This window comes from Numenius arquata, chromosome 1, assembly GCF_964106895.1.
Source record: "Numenius arquata chromosome 1, bNumArq3.hap1.1, whole genome shotgun sequence".
In the NCBI taxonomy this organism is placed as follows: Eukaryota; Metazoa; Chordata; class Aves; order Charadriiformes; family Scolopacidae; genus Numenius; species Numenius arquata.
In genome coordinates this window covers 103,279,683-103,294,823 of record NC_133576.1, presented here as the reverse complement: position 1 = coordinate 103,294,823, position 15,141 = coordinate 103,279,683, and the positions used below count along the sequence as shown (strand labels likewise).

General features: G+C 37.1%; 1 protein-coding gene across 1 annotated transcript in view; it reads left to right on the top strand.

Moving 5' to 3' along the window:
- TDRD3 (tudor domain containing 3) overlaps positions 1-14,632 on the top strand; it is a 116,829-nt gene extending 102,197 nt beyond the window's left edge. The window contains exons 13-14 of the mRNA XM_074160280.1: positions 5,101-5,237; positions 11,695-14,632. Of these exons, the coding sequence (XP_074016381.1) occupies positions 5,101-5,220 (120 nt within the window). The 3' untranslated portion in view covers positions 5,221-5,237; positions 11,695-14,632. The remainder of the gene's footprint in view (positions 1-5,100; positions 5,238-11,694) is intronic.
- Positions 14,633-15,141: the final 509 nt, after the last annotated feature.

Here is a 15,141-nt window from a genome sequence, read left to right as displayed (position 1 = left end):
TTCCTTTTCTGAATATTGGGATTATGTTCCCCTTTTTCCAGTCAGCGGGAACTTTGCCAGATTGCCACGATTTCTCAAATATGATGGAAAGCGGCTTAGCAACTTCGTCCACCAGCTCCCTCAGGACCCGTGGGTGGATTTCATCAGGTCCCATGGACTTATGCACTTATGTTCCTTAATAGGTCTCGAACCTCATCTTCTCCTACTGTGGGCAGTTCTTCATTCACAGAGCCCCTGGTTTTGCCTTCTGTGACTTGGGCAGTGTGGTTAGAGCCCTTGCCGGTGAAGACTGAGGCCAAAAAGTTGTTCAGTAGCTCAGCCTTATCCATATCCTGGGAGACCAGGTCTCCCGTTTCCTTCCAGAGAGGGCCCACAACTTCCCTAGTCTTGTCTTTGTCCCTGACATATCTGTAGAAGTTTTTCTTATTGTTTTTGATGTCCCTGGCTAGATTTAGTTCTGCCTGGGCCTTTGCTTGCCTTATCTGGTTCCTGGCCATTTGGACAGTTTCTTCATATTCTGCCCATTTTACTTGTCCCTGCTTCCACCCTCTATAGGCCTCCTTTTTGGTCCTGAGCTTGTCCAGCAGTTCCTTGTTCATCTACGCAGGCCTGCTGGTTATTTTGCCTGACTTCTTTTTTTTTGGGGGGATGCACCTCTCCTGAGCTTGGAGGAGGCGATCCTTGAATGCCAACCAGCTTTCTTGGGCCCCTCTCCCCTCCAGTTCTTTCTCCCACGCTACCCTGCCAATCAGATCTCTCAGGAGACCAAAGTCTGCTCTTCTGAAGTCCAGGGTAGTGATCTTGCTGCATACCCTCCTCGCTTTCCTATGAATCTTGAATTTTACCATTTCGTGGTCACTGCAGCCGAAGCTACCCTTGAACTTGACATTCCCCACCAGTCCCTCCTTGTTGGTAAGGTCAAGGTCTAGCACGGCTCCTTTCCTCATTGGCTCCTCGATCATCTGAAGAAGAAAGTTATGATCAACACATTCCAAGAACTTCCTTCATTTCACGTGCCCTGCTGTGTTGTCCCTCCAACAGATGTCGGGGTGGCTCAAGTCCCCCATGAGGACCAGGGTGTGTGAGCGCGATGCTGCTCCTATCTGCCTATAAAGGGCCCTATCCTCCCTGTCACTCTGATCTGGTGGTCTGTAGCAGACCCCTACTGTAACATCACCTGCCCCTGTTCTCCCTTTAATGCTGACCCATAAGCTCTCTGTCAGGTTTTCATCCATCCCCAGGTGGAGCTCCACACACTCCAGCTGGTCATTGACATAGAGGGCAACACCCCCACCCCGTCTGCCCAGCTTGTCCTTCCTGAAGAGTCTGTAACCCTCTATTCCAACACTCCAGTCATAAGAGCCATCCCACCATGTCTCAGTAATGCCAATAAGATCATAGCCCTGGAGGTGTGCGTACGTCTCTAACTCCTCTTGCTTGTTCCCCATGCTGAGTGCCTTTGAGGCACTTCAGCTGTGCGCCCATTGTTTATGTTGTAAACCTTTTTGTTGTAAACCTTATGTTGTAAACCATTGTTTATGTTGTAAACCTGTGTTTCATTGTTTATGTTGTAAACCTTTCCTTGCTTTTTCGTGTGGATCTGCCAGTTTTTGCTATCTTTTGCAGTTGAACTTAGTGGTATCATTTAATCTCAGTGTACATTCCCTAGGTAGGCATTGTGCAAGTACTAGAAAACTCAGTCCTGGATCCTGGAATATTAGATAAATAATGAATAAGATGATAAAGTTTGTAGATAATAAAATACATTAAGTTTTTGGAGTAGTGTACTAATATGAAACCTCTGCTGGTAACAGAAGGAGAATTAAAATGCTCTGAGAGATTTGTGGCCATCTTTGCTTTATAAAATGTAATCTAGATTTTACATGGATAAGGAAGTAGGAAATGGAATAACTTAGAATGAGTCACGAGCAACTGATAAATTGAAAGCAAGCAGCAAGAAAGACTGGAAAAATAGATTTGGTGGCAAGATGTGTGACCTAATTGACTGCAGAGTTATAATAGAAGAAATGTAGACAGCCGAAGTTTTTAGGTTGAAGAACGGAAAAACCAAGGAAGTGAATGTTAGAGATAGTAAGTTCTGCCTATAAATGTTGGATGCTGTTCCAGAAGAGAGATAGTAGTTTTGAGCGTGGAGTGGAGAGATTTTAAAGATGAACCCAGAAAAAATCCTTAAGATGGAAATAAAATAAAATGGAAATATAAAAAGGATGAAAGATCAGCAGTGGTGGATTGAGGGACAGTGATCACAAAATGATGGAAGAAAAGAAATTCAATTACTTGCAAAAAAAAAAAAAAAAGAAACAATGTTTAATAAAGATATGGCTTGGCCAACTGTTATTTTCGAGAATGTTAGATCCAATTGGGATTAAATGTGAAAAGTTAAGACCCAAGAAACAAATGATAATTTGTCATCTGACGTGAAGATGGCAGACTTCAACAAGATGATGAGTAATTCTGTGTGGGGAGCCACTGTACCTAGAGAAAACTAGGGAAGAGTTGAAGGGTGTTCTGTTGCTCGATCATTCTTCTAATTTTCTGTGTTGCTCACTTTCGTTTCATTCAGAGCCTCAAGAAGCTAATGTGATTTCACATTTCATTCTTGCCTATTGTAATAAAAATACTTGAATTGGAAGGCATGCATCTGAAGCTTTTCTTTCTATGTGTAAAGGCAACTACACCATAATAGAAATGTGCAAGACAAATTCTAGTTTTAGTTTGATTTTACTGAATTCCGAGGATCAACAACATTTAACTTCGAGATATGATGAAGATTTGCTGCTCTAGAAATTTACTCTGATGTATTTGTCCTCAGAAAGAGGTTGGCTATTGCAGGTGAGACACAATGCACTAAACTGATTAATTTCTGATCTTTTTGAGCCAAGACTACCAAGGTTACAAATTAAAGATTCGTGTCTAATTCACTACAGTCTCTAGAAAGTACCAATATGCATTGCTAAATTTTCGGTCATGCATATATGTCATTTAGTTTTCCAGTTTTGGAAAAATCGAAATACGAACACATGGAAGTTCACCAATTTATTCTTGAAGAGTGAGCTCTTTTGTGTCAGATTGAAGCTTTGGCAAAGAATTTTAAGAAAAATTTCAATTGTGTCTGTCTTCACCCTTTTGGCGAATAATATGAAACTATTTTCAGCTATTCAAGTTTCTTAGAGTGTACTGAAAGAGCTAGAGGTGTTTAGACCACTTCAGGCATCTAGCTTAGCTTTTAACATTTTGATACTAGCACAGCTTGCATTGTCAGTGATGGGAGATTAGTTCATATACTAAGTTGAAGAATTGTACTAGGGATAACAGTATTGCAAACTGTGTGGATTTTTTGGTTAGATGTCTGTTTTTCTGGTTGGTTTGGTGTGGGTTTTTTGTTTGTGGTTTTTTTTTTTTCTTTTGGATAATCAGTGTGTCTGAAACTCTTTATATGAGGGAATTGATGGTGCTGCAAGCAGTAAAAGAAGTGCACTGAGAAAAGTAAGCTTTGTGGCAGAGTTCCATGTTTCTCAGCCTTTGGCTACAGTGAAAGGAAAAGATATAAATCAATTATGCTGTATTCAGTTGTGTTGAAAATTTGTTTTCTTTTACAGTTATTGCAGGCTTATTATAGTAGGGCTTAATCTGTTGTTCTGGAAATATAGCTATAACCACAGATGTGCCCTATACATAGCAGAGGTTACCATGAGGAATGTGGTTGTCTGTAACTTATTTTAAAAATGCATGTTTATTGATATTCAAGCTGATTCAGAAAGAGACTTTTCTTGAGTAAGATCTGACTTTTCACAACAGAAAGAAACTTAGGCTGTAAATCTTCCTTTCTGTCTCTTAGTGAAATGTGTTACTGCTGTGCCTAACTTAATCTTTGTTAAATTCATGCTGCACTCTAAGGCAGTTCCTGGGTGTTGGAATTGTTGATGAACATTTAATTAATCATTCAATGTTCTTGGTTTGTGTTCCTGTATGTTCCTGTGTTGTGAATGAAAGGGGATTATGAGTTACATACTCAGTGCTTTTTCCCAAAAGTGGATTTCTTGCAGCATGTTTCTTCTAGACCTGGTGTCTACTACAGCGGAGTGTTTGGTTATTAAAGAAATGAAGTTATAACTGTTTCCTTGAGACTTTGACAATCGTACTTGTGCTCAGAAACTTTTAAATTTTTTTTGCCTATAACTTCTTCTGTTTTTCTTTATCAACTCTAATGCTCTTAAAATTCTTCTCTATCTTTAAAGTCTACCACCTTCAAATATTCCATCAGATGAATGTTTTTCCTTTCAGTATTTCTTGACTAACATAAATTTTTAGCTATTTTAATCTTCCTTTGTAAATCATTCTCCAGTCTCTTGTGGTTTTTTTGGGACAGAAAGTCAGAATTCCTTGGAATTTGTCAATATCTTTCTGGTATTGAGATGTCTAGGAGTGGATGCAATATTGCAAATATGTAATCACCTCTCCTGTCATTATTCAGAAGTTATATATATTATTGCTGCACATAGCACTTTCATATCTAAGTTGCCATCCACTATACTTGCAGGCTTTTTTCATTATTACCGCATCACATATTTTTATCAACTGTTTCAGATCTGTGTTTCTAGTATGCATATTGCCAGATGCTGTTCCCTGCATTTCCATTTCCTAATTCTTTTTATTTATTTCCACACACATTTCTAAACTACCAAAAGCTGATATTCCTCTTGCTCTGACAGGTTATTGAGGTTATCTTGCTTCTTGAATTTGTTGCCTGTATGACTCTTGGAAAATAATTTTGCTTTAATATAAATGCTTTTTTCCCTGCAAATATTTAATAACTTCTGCTGCTGCCCTGGGGATTGAGTTTTGAGATTTTCTATCTTGTTTTTTTCAGCTTTCCTAGATATAAAAAACCCACTCCCATTATCTTACTTATTTTCTTAAGTGGTCATCAGCACAGAGGCAGCAGTTGCTATGTGTGCATGAATTCATTCATACGTGTATATGAGTGTATGTGTTGTGTGTACGTATGTATGCATATACCTACTCAAGTATAATGCATTTATCTACTCTTCCATTTAAAACAATGCTATTTACCTGCAGGAGGAGGAAGAAGAAACATATGAGCAAACTCTAGAATTCCGCAGAGGAGGTGATGGTCAGCCAAGACGGTCCACACGACCTACTCAACAATTTTATCAACCCCCAAGAGCTAGGAACTGATTAATAAGAAATAAAAGGTAAATATATGATATTGACATTTTATTTATGGGGTTAGATTTCAAGAAAAGTAGATCTGGATTGTTCTGTTTTTCAGTGTTCTTCAGTCTTTGTGAAGTTCGTGAGGGAACTTTCTGCAACTTTGCCAGTAGTTGGTTGTATAAGAACCCTCAGCGTTGGTTTGCAAATAATGAATATTTTGAACAATTAAATTATTGTAATCACCATTTTACAAGCAAGTAGGCAACTTAAAATTCCTAGAAAAACCTTGTTTCACATTTTGGAAAAAAAAAAATAATAGAAAGTATTAAGCAACAGCACATGTGTGACCTACTTTGTTTAATAGTGGTAATCTGCTTATAAGGACCAAGTACAGAGTAGTGGTTCCTACTCTGTTGCTATTAAGTAGAGAACTATTGCTATTAAATCAATGTCTTATCATTTAAATGAAAGTTTTATGGTTGTGTCTTTTTAGTTTGGAAACCACTTGTTGCCATCACCTACATGGAAGATCTGTTCAGCATATTGCTTCTAAATTTTTTTAGGGATATTTGTATTTATGTTAGAAGTTGGATATCTCTGCTTCTCGGGTTTTTGTGGCTGTAGGAAGAGACTTAATATACCTGTGGAAAGAGGGAAGGCAATAAAAACACTTCGGCGAATAGCTTTTTAACTTTGCTTTATGTAAGGACTCAAGTCATCTGAGCAAGCTTTTACTTGATACTTTTTCACCTGGGAGCAGCATCAAGTTTCTCTTGTTCGCATACATTGGTCCAGCTTCTCTGAAATAAGTGGCTGCAGTCCCTGCTGAACTCAGTACTGTCTGTCTCTATTCAAGGTTCCATATTCTACTTTTTATGAGCCATTTATGTGAATAAATATTCTTTCATTTTTATGCTTAGCATGGGAAAGAGAATTTGCTACACTAAAGTAAAAAAAAATCTGTGAACTCGCCATTGAATGGGGAGGTACAAGGCGTAAGAATATTTACCGTACTCGAATCTTGACTATATACTTGCACCTATACTTTTATTAGTTAGCAGAAATTAAAGGATTATATATCATCCTCAGAAAATACACCTGATGTGTACATTCAGAGATCTAAAAAGGCCAGCCAGATAACACAGTTATAATTCTTTTACTAAACAAATAAAGTATGCTGTACTACTTTAATTTTACTTGTGGATCTTGCTAAAGTCTTAATTTTAAAACACTGATTAAAAGTCCCGAATAAAGAAAGCTTTGTAAAGTTGTATGCTATTTGGTGTACATCTACAATGTGCCTTTGTCTTGAATCTAATTTAATTTTTTTCCCTATTAGCCAGTTTATTTTTACTAAGCTCTTCTTAGTTTTTTTTCTTGCTCCAGTCCTCCACCTTCAGTTGGCTTCGGGTGCTGCTGATCTCTGCAGCTTTTGATATTTCTGACATGCAATAATGTATCATTTTACTTTTTTGATCATATGCTTTCCGTTTGCAGGAGTACTGGCAATATAAAAGCAAAATTTATTCCTGACTCTCACCAAGGTGATAATTATTTTATTTTTGCCCATATAATTTGATTTTCTATTCTAAGTAAGTGTATCGCTCACTATCAATAAACGTATCATGAGATAATTTATGCAGAAATAATTCTGGCTTATGCACTGAGCTGAGTTCTAACCCAGCTCAGGTGGCTCAGAGGAGTGTTGGTGTGATCAGCTGAATAAAATTTGCTCAGTGTAGACAGCAGGCTAAACCAGGGAGGTTTTTGGTTGTGTTCTGGGTTTTTTTTTTTTGGTTTTGGGGTTCTTTTGCATCTTTAGATAGCATTTTTGGTATTTCTCTAATTTTACAGTATAAATCTGGAAAGCTGTGTTTGGCTTTGGTCAGCTGGGAGGGGGGCGGAAACAGATATCCAGAGAGAATGAAAGTAACTCCTGTATCTCAAGAATAGTGAATGAATTGTTGGCCAGCAAGGAACAACCTTTCTAAGGCACAATTGATTGTTCCTTGCAGATTTTCTCATACCTTCCTTGGAGATTCTGTCAGGATCCCGATTTAAATGGACAGCAGACTCTGCATCAAAACCTACCTGCCATAAAAATAAAGTTACAGCCCTTCCGCTGCCAAATACTTCAAATAGTATTGTTATCTGTCAGACATCTCTAAATAAAGGGGGTTGGTTTCAGGTGACAAATAGTGTCAGTTAAATAAACCTAAAAACATTTGTCAACAAGTATCAATGGACTCTTCTCATCCAGGAAAAAGAAATTACTGAGATATATTTTGGAAAACGTGTCAGGAAGCTGAATATAATTTCTCAGCAACTACTCACTTTGCTTTAAAAAGTTCAGCTTTTATTGCAAATATATCCAGATATATCCTTCTTTTTCTTCATCATAATTTAAAACTCTTCTGCAGTTGATGGAATGAGGTATTTCCTGTGTTCTCTTTTGGCCTAGGCCTGTTTATTTCAACATCAGCTTAAGTTAGATAGTGCCAATTTGTCATCCCAAACTGAACTTATTAACCCAGTGCAATGTACAATCAGTGACAGTTTAAATTTGGTAAATTTTGGCTACTTTTGTAAGTCTAACTCTGTTGGAATATTGTGGACTTTGTCTTCTACAGTACAAATAGCAAATACTGTAGGAGTTATATAAACCTTAAATAGTCATCAGTGTAAACAGTAATTCATTATGAGAAAATAGAACTTATTGTTTGATAGGAAGATTCATTCCCTATAGATCAAAATATTCAATGCCGTCGTCTTTGGCTGCTGTAACTGAACTGTCTTGAACTTCAATTAAGTGGAAACGGTCTCTAAATGACTAAAATGTAGTCAATTGAACATTTATGTATTTTATATTAAGGTGATTTGTTATATCTATCTATTTTAATTAGCTGCTTTATCAGATTTAGGTTTCTGTTTGGAAAACTTCCAGAGTTAAGCTCAACTACATTTCAACATAAAATAATGTAGCAGCTATCGGATGTTAACACCAAAAAGAAGTTGTCAAAATATGAAATTAAATATATTGGTCTTGAAACACTAGAATTAGTCAGGTAGGAAAAGAAAATAGGCAAGAGATGCCTTCTATGTAGAGGCTGGGTTGTGCTACTTAAACAGTTAGCTCCTGTATTAGTTCCAGTCAAAGCAATCCTTTATTTTGTCTAAAATTTATGATATGGATTTTTTCCCCCTGCCACTGTGTTCCCGTGAATATTTGCAAAACTGAACATCCTGTTCTTTTCTCTTCAAGAGTGTGGCATTTGCGAGCATCTCTAGATAGTGTTGAAAAGTGGTAATTCTTCCTCAGTTTAAGAACACTCTATTGTCAATCTTTTTGAGGATAAAAATATCGTAGTGCTGTATCCAGGAGCTTCTTCTGTGTGGTACAGACTAGCTTTCGCCTGCTAGGCTTACTTCCTGAAGCTCATGTGGACTCCAGTGTAGCTGCCCTCATTTGCCTTGTTTGATGAGTAAAGTGATGTGAGGAGATGTTTATTGTGATACTACAGTGGGCATATTTATCAGATATGCCTTATAGCTCCCCATAGTACATCTCATGATACCGTGTATCTTAGGTTGCATTTTGAAACTCATTACACATGACCTAATGAGGTACTGGTTGAAGAAAGTGGAATTAGGGAGAAACCAGTAATGAAAATCTACTAAGCTTTTCAAAAAATAAGCGGTGGATGTAATCAGTTTCTCTGATTTTGAATGTAGGCAGAAAATCAAACACAGTCCTTTTCTAAATCACTTTCAGCTTACCCAGACTTGTACAATAGTGTAGCTTTAACGTCTTGACGTGTGAAAGTACAGGAATGTTGAATGTCAGTTCCTAGAAGTGGATTTCAACGTGTTTTTTCCTCCTTTTTATTCCTTAGAGCTTTTTGAGAGCATGGCTTATTGTTCTTATTTCAAGTTTTTGATAACCTGTTAGATGAAGACATGACTTCTCAGGGGAAGTTTTAAGGGATCCAGTGAGCCATAATTTTGCCACAGCCTTCCACTGAAGGATGCTTTACTTCTTCACCAGATCATTGATTAATGACACCTTTACTCCCTGAGAGGGAGTACCTCTGTATTATGTAAAGTAACTTTTTTTTTTTTTTCTGAAAAGAGATGGAGAGCCCTTGTCGATGATTGTTTTATATTATAAATTGGTAATTTGTTTAGAATTTTAATACTGTAGTATTTAACATTTAAAATGCCAAGGTGCCTTGTTTTCAAACGCAGCTTAGGCAATTCCAAAAGTAAAGTTTGCTGGCCATATTTGTATTGAGAATGACAGGGACGTATCAAAGATGAAACATTAGGTCCATACAGTAGACATGTCAACTCAGACCCAAAAGCTTTTAGACCTTTGTACATAATGTTACGTCACTTGACAGGGAGGACTTATTAGCACTGGTACAACAATGCAGAAATTAAGCTATACTGCTTCCTGGATTAGTTTTCAGCATACTCATTTAGGTGCTGAGGTTGTCCTTGCAAATCTGGAATCAGTTTTGTCAAATTCAGCTCATAATCTATGTCTACAGGGTAATGGGGTTAAGTTTTTAAAAACCTGAGTTACTTTTTAAAAGTGGAATTTGGATCCATGGGATTGTTCAGCCTGGAGAAGAGAAGGCTCTGGAGAGACCTTATTGCAGCCTTTCAGTACTTAAAGGGGGATTATAAGAAAATGGGGACAGACTTTTCAGTAGGGCCTGTAGTGACAGGACAAGGGTAATGGTTTTAAACTGAAACGGGGTAGATTCAGACTAGATATAAGGAAGACATTTGTTGGAATGAGGGTGGTGAAACATTGGGACAGGTTGCCCAGAGAAGTGGTAAATGCCCCATCCCTGGAAACATTTAAGGTCAACCTGGACGGGGCTCTGAGCAACCTGATCTAGTTGAAGATGTCCCTGCTCATTGCAGGGGGAGCTGGACTAGATGACCTTTAAAAGTTCTTTTCCAACCCAAACCATTCTATGATTCTGTCCTGAAGAACTTCTTGCCACACTGTTCTGTGCTTTGGGTAAGAAAAATTGCTGCAGACTTCAGGAGTCACAGAATTGTCAGTTGGAAGGGACCTCTAGAGATCATCTAGTCCAAGTCCCCTGCTAAAGCAGGATTTCCTAGAACACATTACTCAGGACTGCATCAAGGCGTGTCTTGAAAATCTCCAGAGAAGGGGACTCCACGACCTCCCTGGGCAGCCTGTTCCAGGGCTCTGTCACCCTCACCGTAAAGAAGTTTTTCCTTAAGGAAATCTTGATGTGGTGTTTATTATGCAGACAGACCAACAGAGTAGTCATATTAAGGTGAAGTAACAGAGGTACGGGGTAATCAGTACCTCGCTGTGGTTGCAGTTGACCTAGAAATTTTTATTAATATCCAGCAGTGTGAGGAAGAGAACACTCAGAATTTTATCAGAGCACTGCACTGAGTGTCCTTGAACCCGCTCTAGGTTGTTTAGGGTATGAGTCAAATACTGACTCAGGTTTGTATAAGATATTAACACAGAATCACAGAATGCCAGGGGTTGGAAGGGACCTTCTGAGATCATCCAGTCCAAATCCCCACCAAAGCAGATTCATCTAGAGCAGGTTGCACAGGATGGCGTCCAGGTGGGTTTTGAATATCTCCAGAGAAGGAGACTCCACAGCCTCTCTGGGCAGCCTTTTCCAGTGCTCTGGCACCCTCAAAGTAAAGAATTTTTTCCTTATGTTCAGACAAAATTTCCTGTGTTCCAGTATGTGCTCGTTGTGCCTTGTCCCGTCGCTGGGCACCGCTGAAAAGAGTCTGGCCCCATCCTCTTGACACCCCTTGGTGAATCCATGTTGACCACTTCTGATAACCTTCTTTTCCTCCACATACTTAGAGAAGACATCCAGGATGAGCTGTTCCATCACCTTTCCAGGGATGGAGGTGAGGCTGACTGGCCTTTAGTTTCCTTGCCATTTTTGAGGAGGACTCCTAGAGACTCAAGATATTAGAATTAGTATCTTAGTAATAATAAAAACACAGCTTATATTTCCTGGATAGAATTTCATGATAGTATGAAAAAGAAGGGGAACAAGTGGGGAGAAGTTAGTTTTTTGAATGATCGTAGCTTTTGGAGGAGCTTGAAAACCTGAGACTGTGAACCAATGAGAGCTAGGTCATTATCTGTTTCTTGAGTCTTCCTTTGCTCCATGACAGAATTAATCTACACCTTGTCAAACTTGCTATAAAATCTGTACTGAAGTTTTTACCAATGCAGAAACTGCATTTTTGTGAGAAGTCATTGCCAGAAAGTGTTCTTTTCTTATATTACACCAGTCATATTTATTGCATTGAAGCGCAACCTTCTGATTTATTCTTTTAAAGACTTGTATCTCTGTAAGTACTGAAAAGCAGATATCCACTCTTTGGGAGGAAGAAAATAACACTGAAATGTATGTTACACAATGAACAGAGTTTTTATGCTTATCTATTGTATTTTTTTTTTTCATTTAGCAACCTTCTCGGGGTGGGGGGAAATTCACCGGCAGCTCCAACTTGAAGAAGACTTCTAGAGGAAATTCTGTCTTTTTCCAAGCAGCAGGATGATGGAACAAAGAAAGCTCATGTGAACAGAAGGAATTTGGACCTGACACCACAAGAGACTTTTTTAAAGTTCTTAGTTACACGAAGCTGAATACTTTTTACATATGAAAGAGGCAAATTGTCATTGCTGCCATCAATAAAACCACAGTGCACTATTCTATTCTTTGCCTTGTATTCTTTTTACTGAGCCTCCATTGTTAGGTAACATAATACTAATGTATCATGATTTTTATTCATTTTGAATTGGTTTTGGTTCTAATATTGTTTCTAGTAAAATTTATATTTTCTCAAAAGCAGACAGAATTGGACCTTTAATTTAGATTTTAGGCTAGCATTATTGAAACATGTTAAAAATGTTCAGCTAATTGTTGTACAGTGAAGAGGTTTTGACTGTGTTTTCTGTGTTTGTTTTCCAAAGTTGCTGAAGGCCAAATTACAAATTTGCCTACTATGTTTTTCATGATCTGTGACTAAGAGGTTGAAGGGGAGAACAAAAAACCTGTCAGTTTCAATAGCAATTTTCTAAATAATTCTAGGTAAATATTTTCTTTTTAGGAATATTTATATTACATAAATAGAAACATTTCTAGAAGGTACAGGAAAGTAGTTTAAACAAAAAATGCCGAAAGATGCATATGAGTATTTTAAACGTAAATATGTGTATACATGCACATATGTGCAACCTGTTAAATAGTAAGTTCTAACTTTCTTGTAGCTTTAAACTCTGCTTTTATTGCTTCATATTAGAATTTTTTCAATTATCATTGAGGCTTGAAAGAATCTTATGTCAAACTACTTTTCATTCCAAGATATATCTTTGAATCTCATGTGAGTATAACAAATAGTTGAAATTTCACTATTTCTTTAGCTGAGAAGCACTAAAGGTCTGTGTACCATGCAAGTCCCTTCTAAACTTTATTCTGATCATTTAATTAAGATTGAAATATCACATATATTTTAAGGTAGTTCTGTAAATACAGAATTTTACCTGAGATACTTATTGATGATATAAGTTGTACGATTAAATCTACTGCATTTCTCTCTTGAGTTCTCATAGAAAACTGGACGGAAATTGGTTTATTTGGATGAAAAGAAGTTTTATATTGATGATGTAATTGAATGTATTTGCAGTACGTAATGTAGATTACTGTCCAAATGCAGTGAAATCGTAGCAAGCACATTAATATTTGCAGAATAGTAAGGAACCAAATGTTTTGCTGCCTTAATGGATCCTAAGCAGCTTCTTGAGAATTATAATGCAACTCACTAATAATTCTAAAGAAATTTGGAAGTTTAAAACATGAGCTGTACAATGTTGAAGTTCTTCATTATCAACTGACACACAACAAATTTTATTGAATTTGTTAGATTTAAGTTAGAAACAACTTTCCAAATACTATGAATCATTCTGGTCAGTTTTGCTAAATTGTACCAGCAAATAAATAAATTGTAGATCTAATACATTGGACGTTGGATGCTTTACTTCCAGAATTACCGCTAAGACCACTGATAGCAGCTATTCAGCTTCATAAAGCTGTGCAGCCATAGCATCATTTGAAAAAGCAGTTTTGATTTTTCTTTGCAAATAGACTGTGCATTAGGTGAGAGCCCTACAATCAGTGTACCGAAGCAATTTCTGAAATTAAAATAACTTTTATGTTCTTTTGATCTTTCATTCTTGCTGTGAACCGAGTCATAAAATTAAGAAAACTGCAGTCCGATTTAGTGAACTGTAGAAAACAAAGCCTACTTATGAAAATTTGAAGACTGTAGAAATACAATGCAGCATTCCTCTGTAGTGGTTGTGGCATTCTGTTGTGGCTGTCTGTGGGCAAATGAAATATATTTGAGAATGTTGGGGTTTTTTGTAAAACAGTAAAGACCATGTCCTGGTCTTTTCACTGGTGCAGAGGAACTGGAAAGCCAGGGTAAATGAGCAGCTGGAGAGTTCCCTTGAAAAGATGTGTTGTCTTTGTGTGTTTTATGATTCTTTTCTGTTTTGATTTCAACTGAAATGACTTCTTTTGAAAGCTCTGCCTGTTTAGGATCTGAAGAACCAGAGATTTAGTAGATAAAAACTATTGGAGTCAACTTGTTTTGAAAAGCAAGGATTCAGATATATTCATGCTCATTGATTCCTATTCTGGAAACAACATGATGATAAACTAGGTATGTATATAAATGATTTTCTTGATTTGCATAGTCCATCAACACCACAAATGCAACTATTTGCCAGTCATAACACAGTAAAGTTTACACACATAAGTAAAACATTAATTTATTTAGCTTTTATGTTCAGAAAAATGTTATCATGTGGGTCTTCAAAACTGATGTAAAAGCTAACATTTAATTTGTCAAAAGCATCAGCAAAAGCAAGCTCCTGAACTTTGTGTGGCTACGTTTGTGTAGTTAAACAAAAAAGGCTGATAAGGAACACTGGCTCTTCATCAACTACACTATTTATTTACTAGCTTGAATCCTGACTCTATTTTGGAATGCTTTTGACTTAGCTGTTTCTAAGACAAACCCATCATAAAGAAACTTTGCCCTTTGCAAGCTGGATATGAGCCAACCTGTGCCTCTTGACATGTAGAACCAGTAGGTCCCTGGTCTGTGGCCCTCCTTTACTTGGGTTACAGATAGAGCTTACGAGAATTTTTGTCTTGAATGTTAGGAATGCAATTCTAATGAGATGTTTTCCTTGCCATGGACTTGTATATAACATTTTTGCCTAAAGGAAGTTTAAAAAAAAGTTAGAATTTCTGATTTAAATTATTCTAAAAGTTGTGTTCCAAGTTGGTAATACTATCATCAAATAAAATTTATTTTTTACCCTTTTTTCAGCTTTATATTGTTGAGATGTAAAATCATGTTGAAACAAAGAGTGAAAATGTTTTGGTTTTATCTTACACGTTTTCAGAGTTTTGTAACTCAATTTGTTTGAAGTTGTCAAGTTTTCATTTAAAATTCTGCCTTGGACTAACATCTTTTGATAGATATTCATATGTATTTTTTATATGTGTATAAAGATAGCTTTTTCTTTTGTCACTAACAGGTACTTTCGTATTAAGTCTTTGGCAACAACTGTAGAAAGCATTTTGAGGATCACTTGTCAAGGTCACTCTTCTAAGAAACGCTGCTGGAATTTTCTCTGCAGAATCTCTCTGTAGCAACTTGAGCCTTGCGCAGATGAAATATGTTGGGAATATGGCTTTCCAAGGCAGTATTAACAACAGAGATTTCCATTGGGTAGTGAAAGGTTGATGTCACAGGAAGGACAAGTCTTACCCATGAGGTGCACTTGGCATTAGACACAGAATGAGTAAAAGCTTTATAGGAGATAAAGGTGTAGCTTGA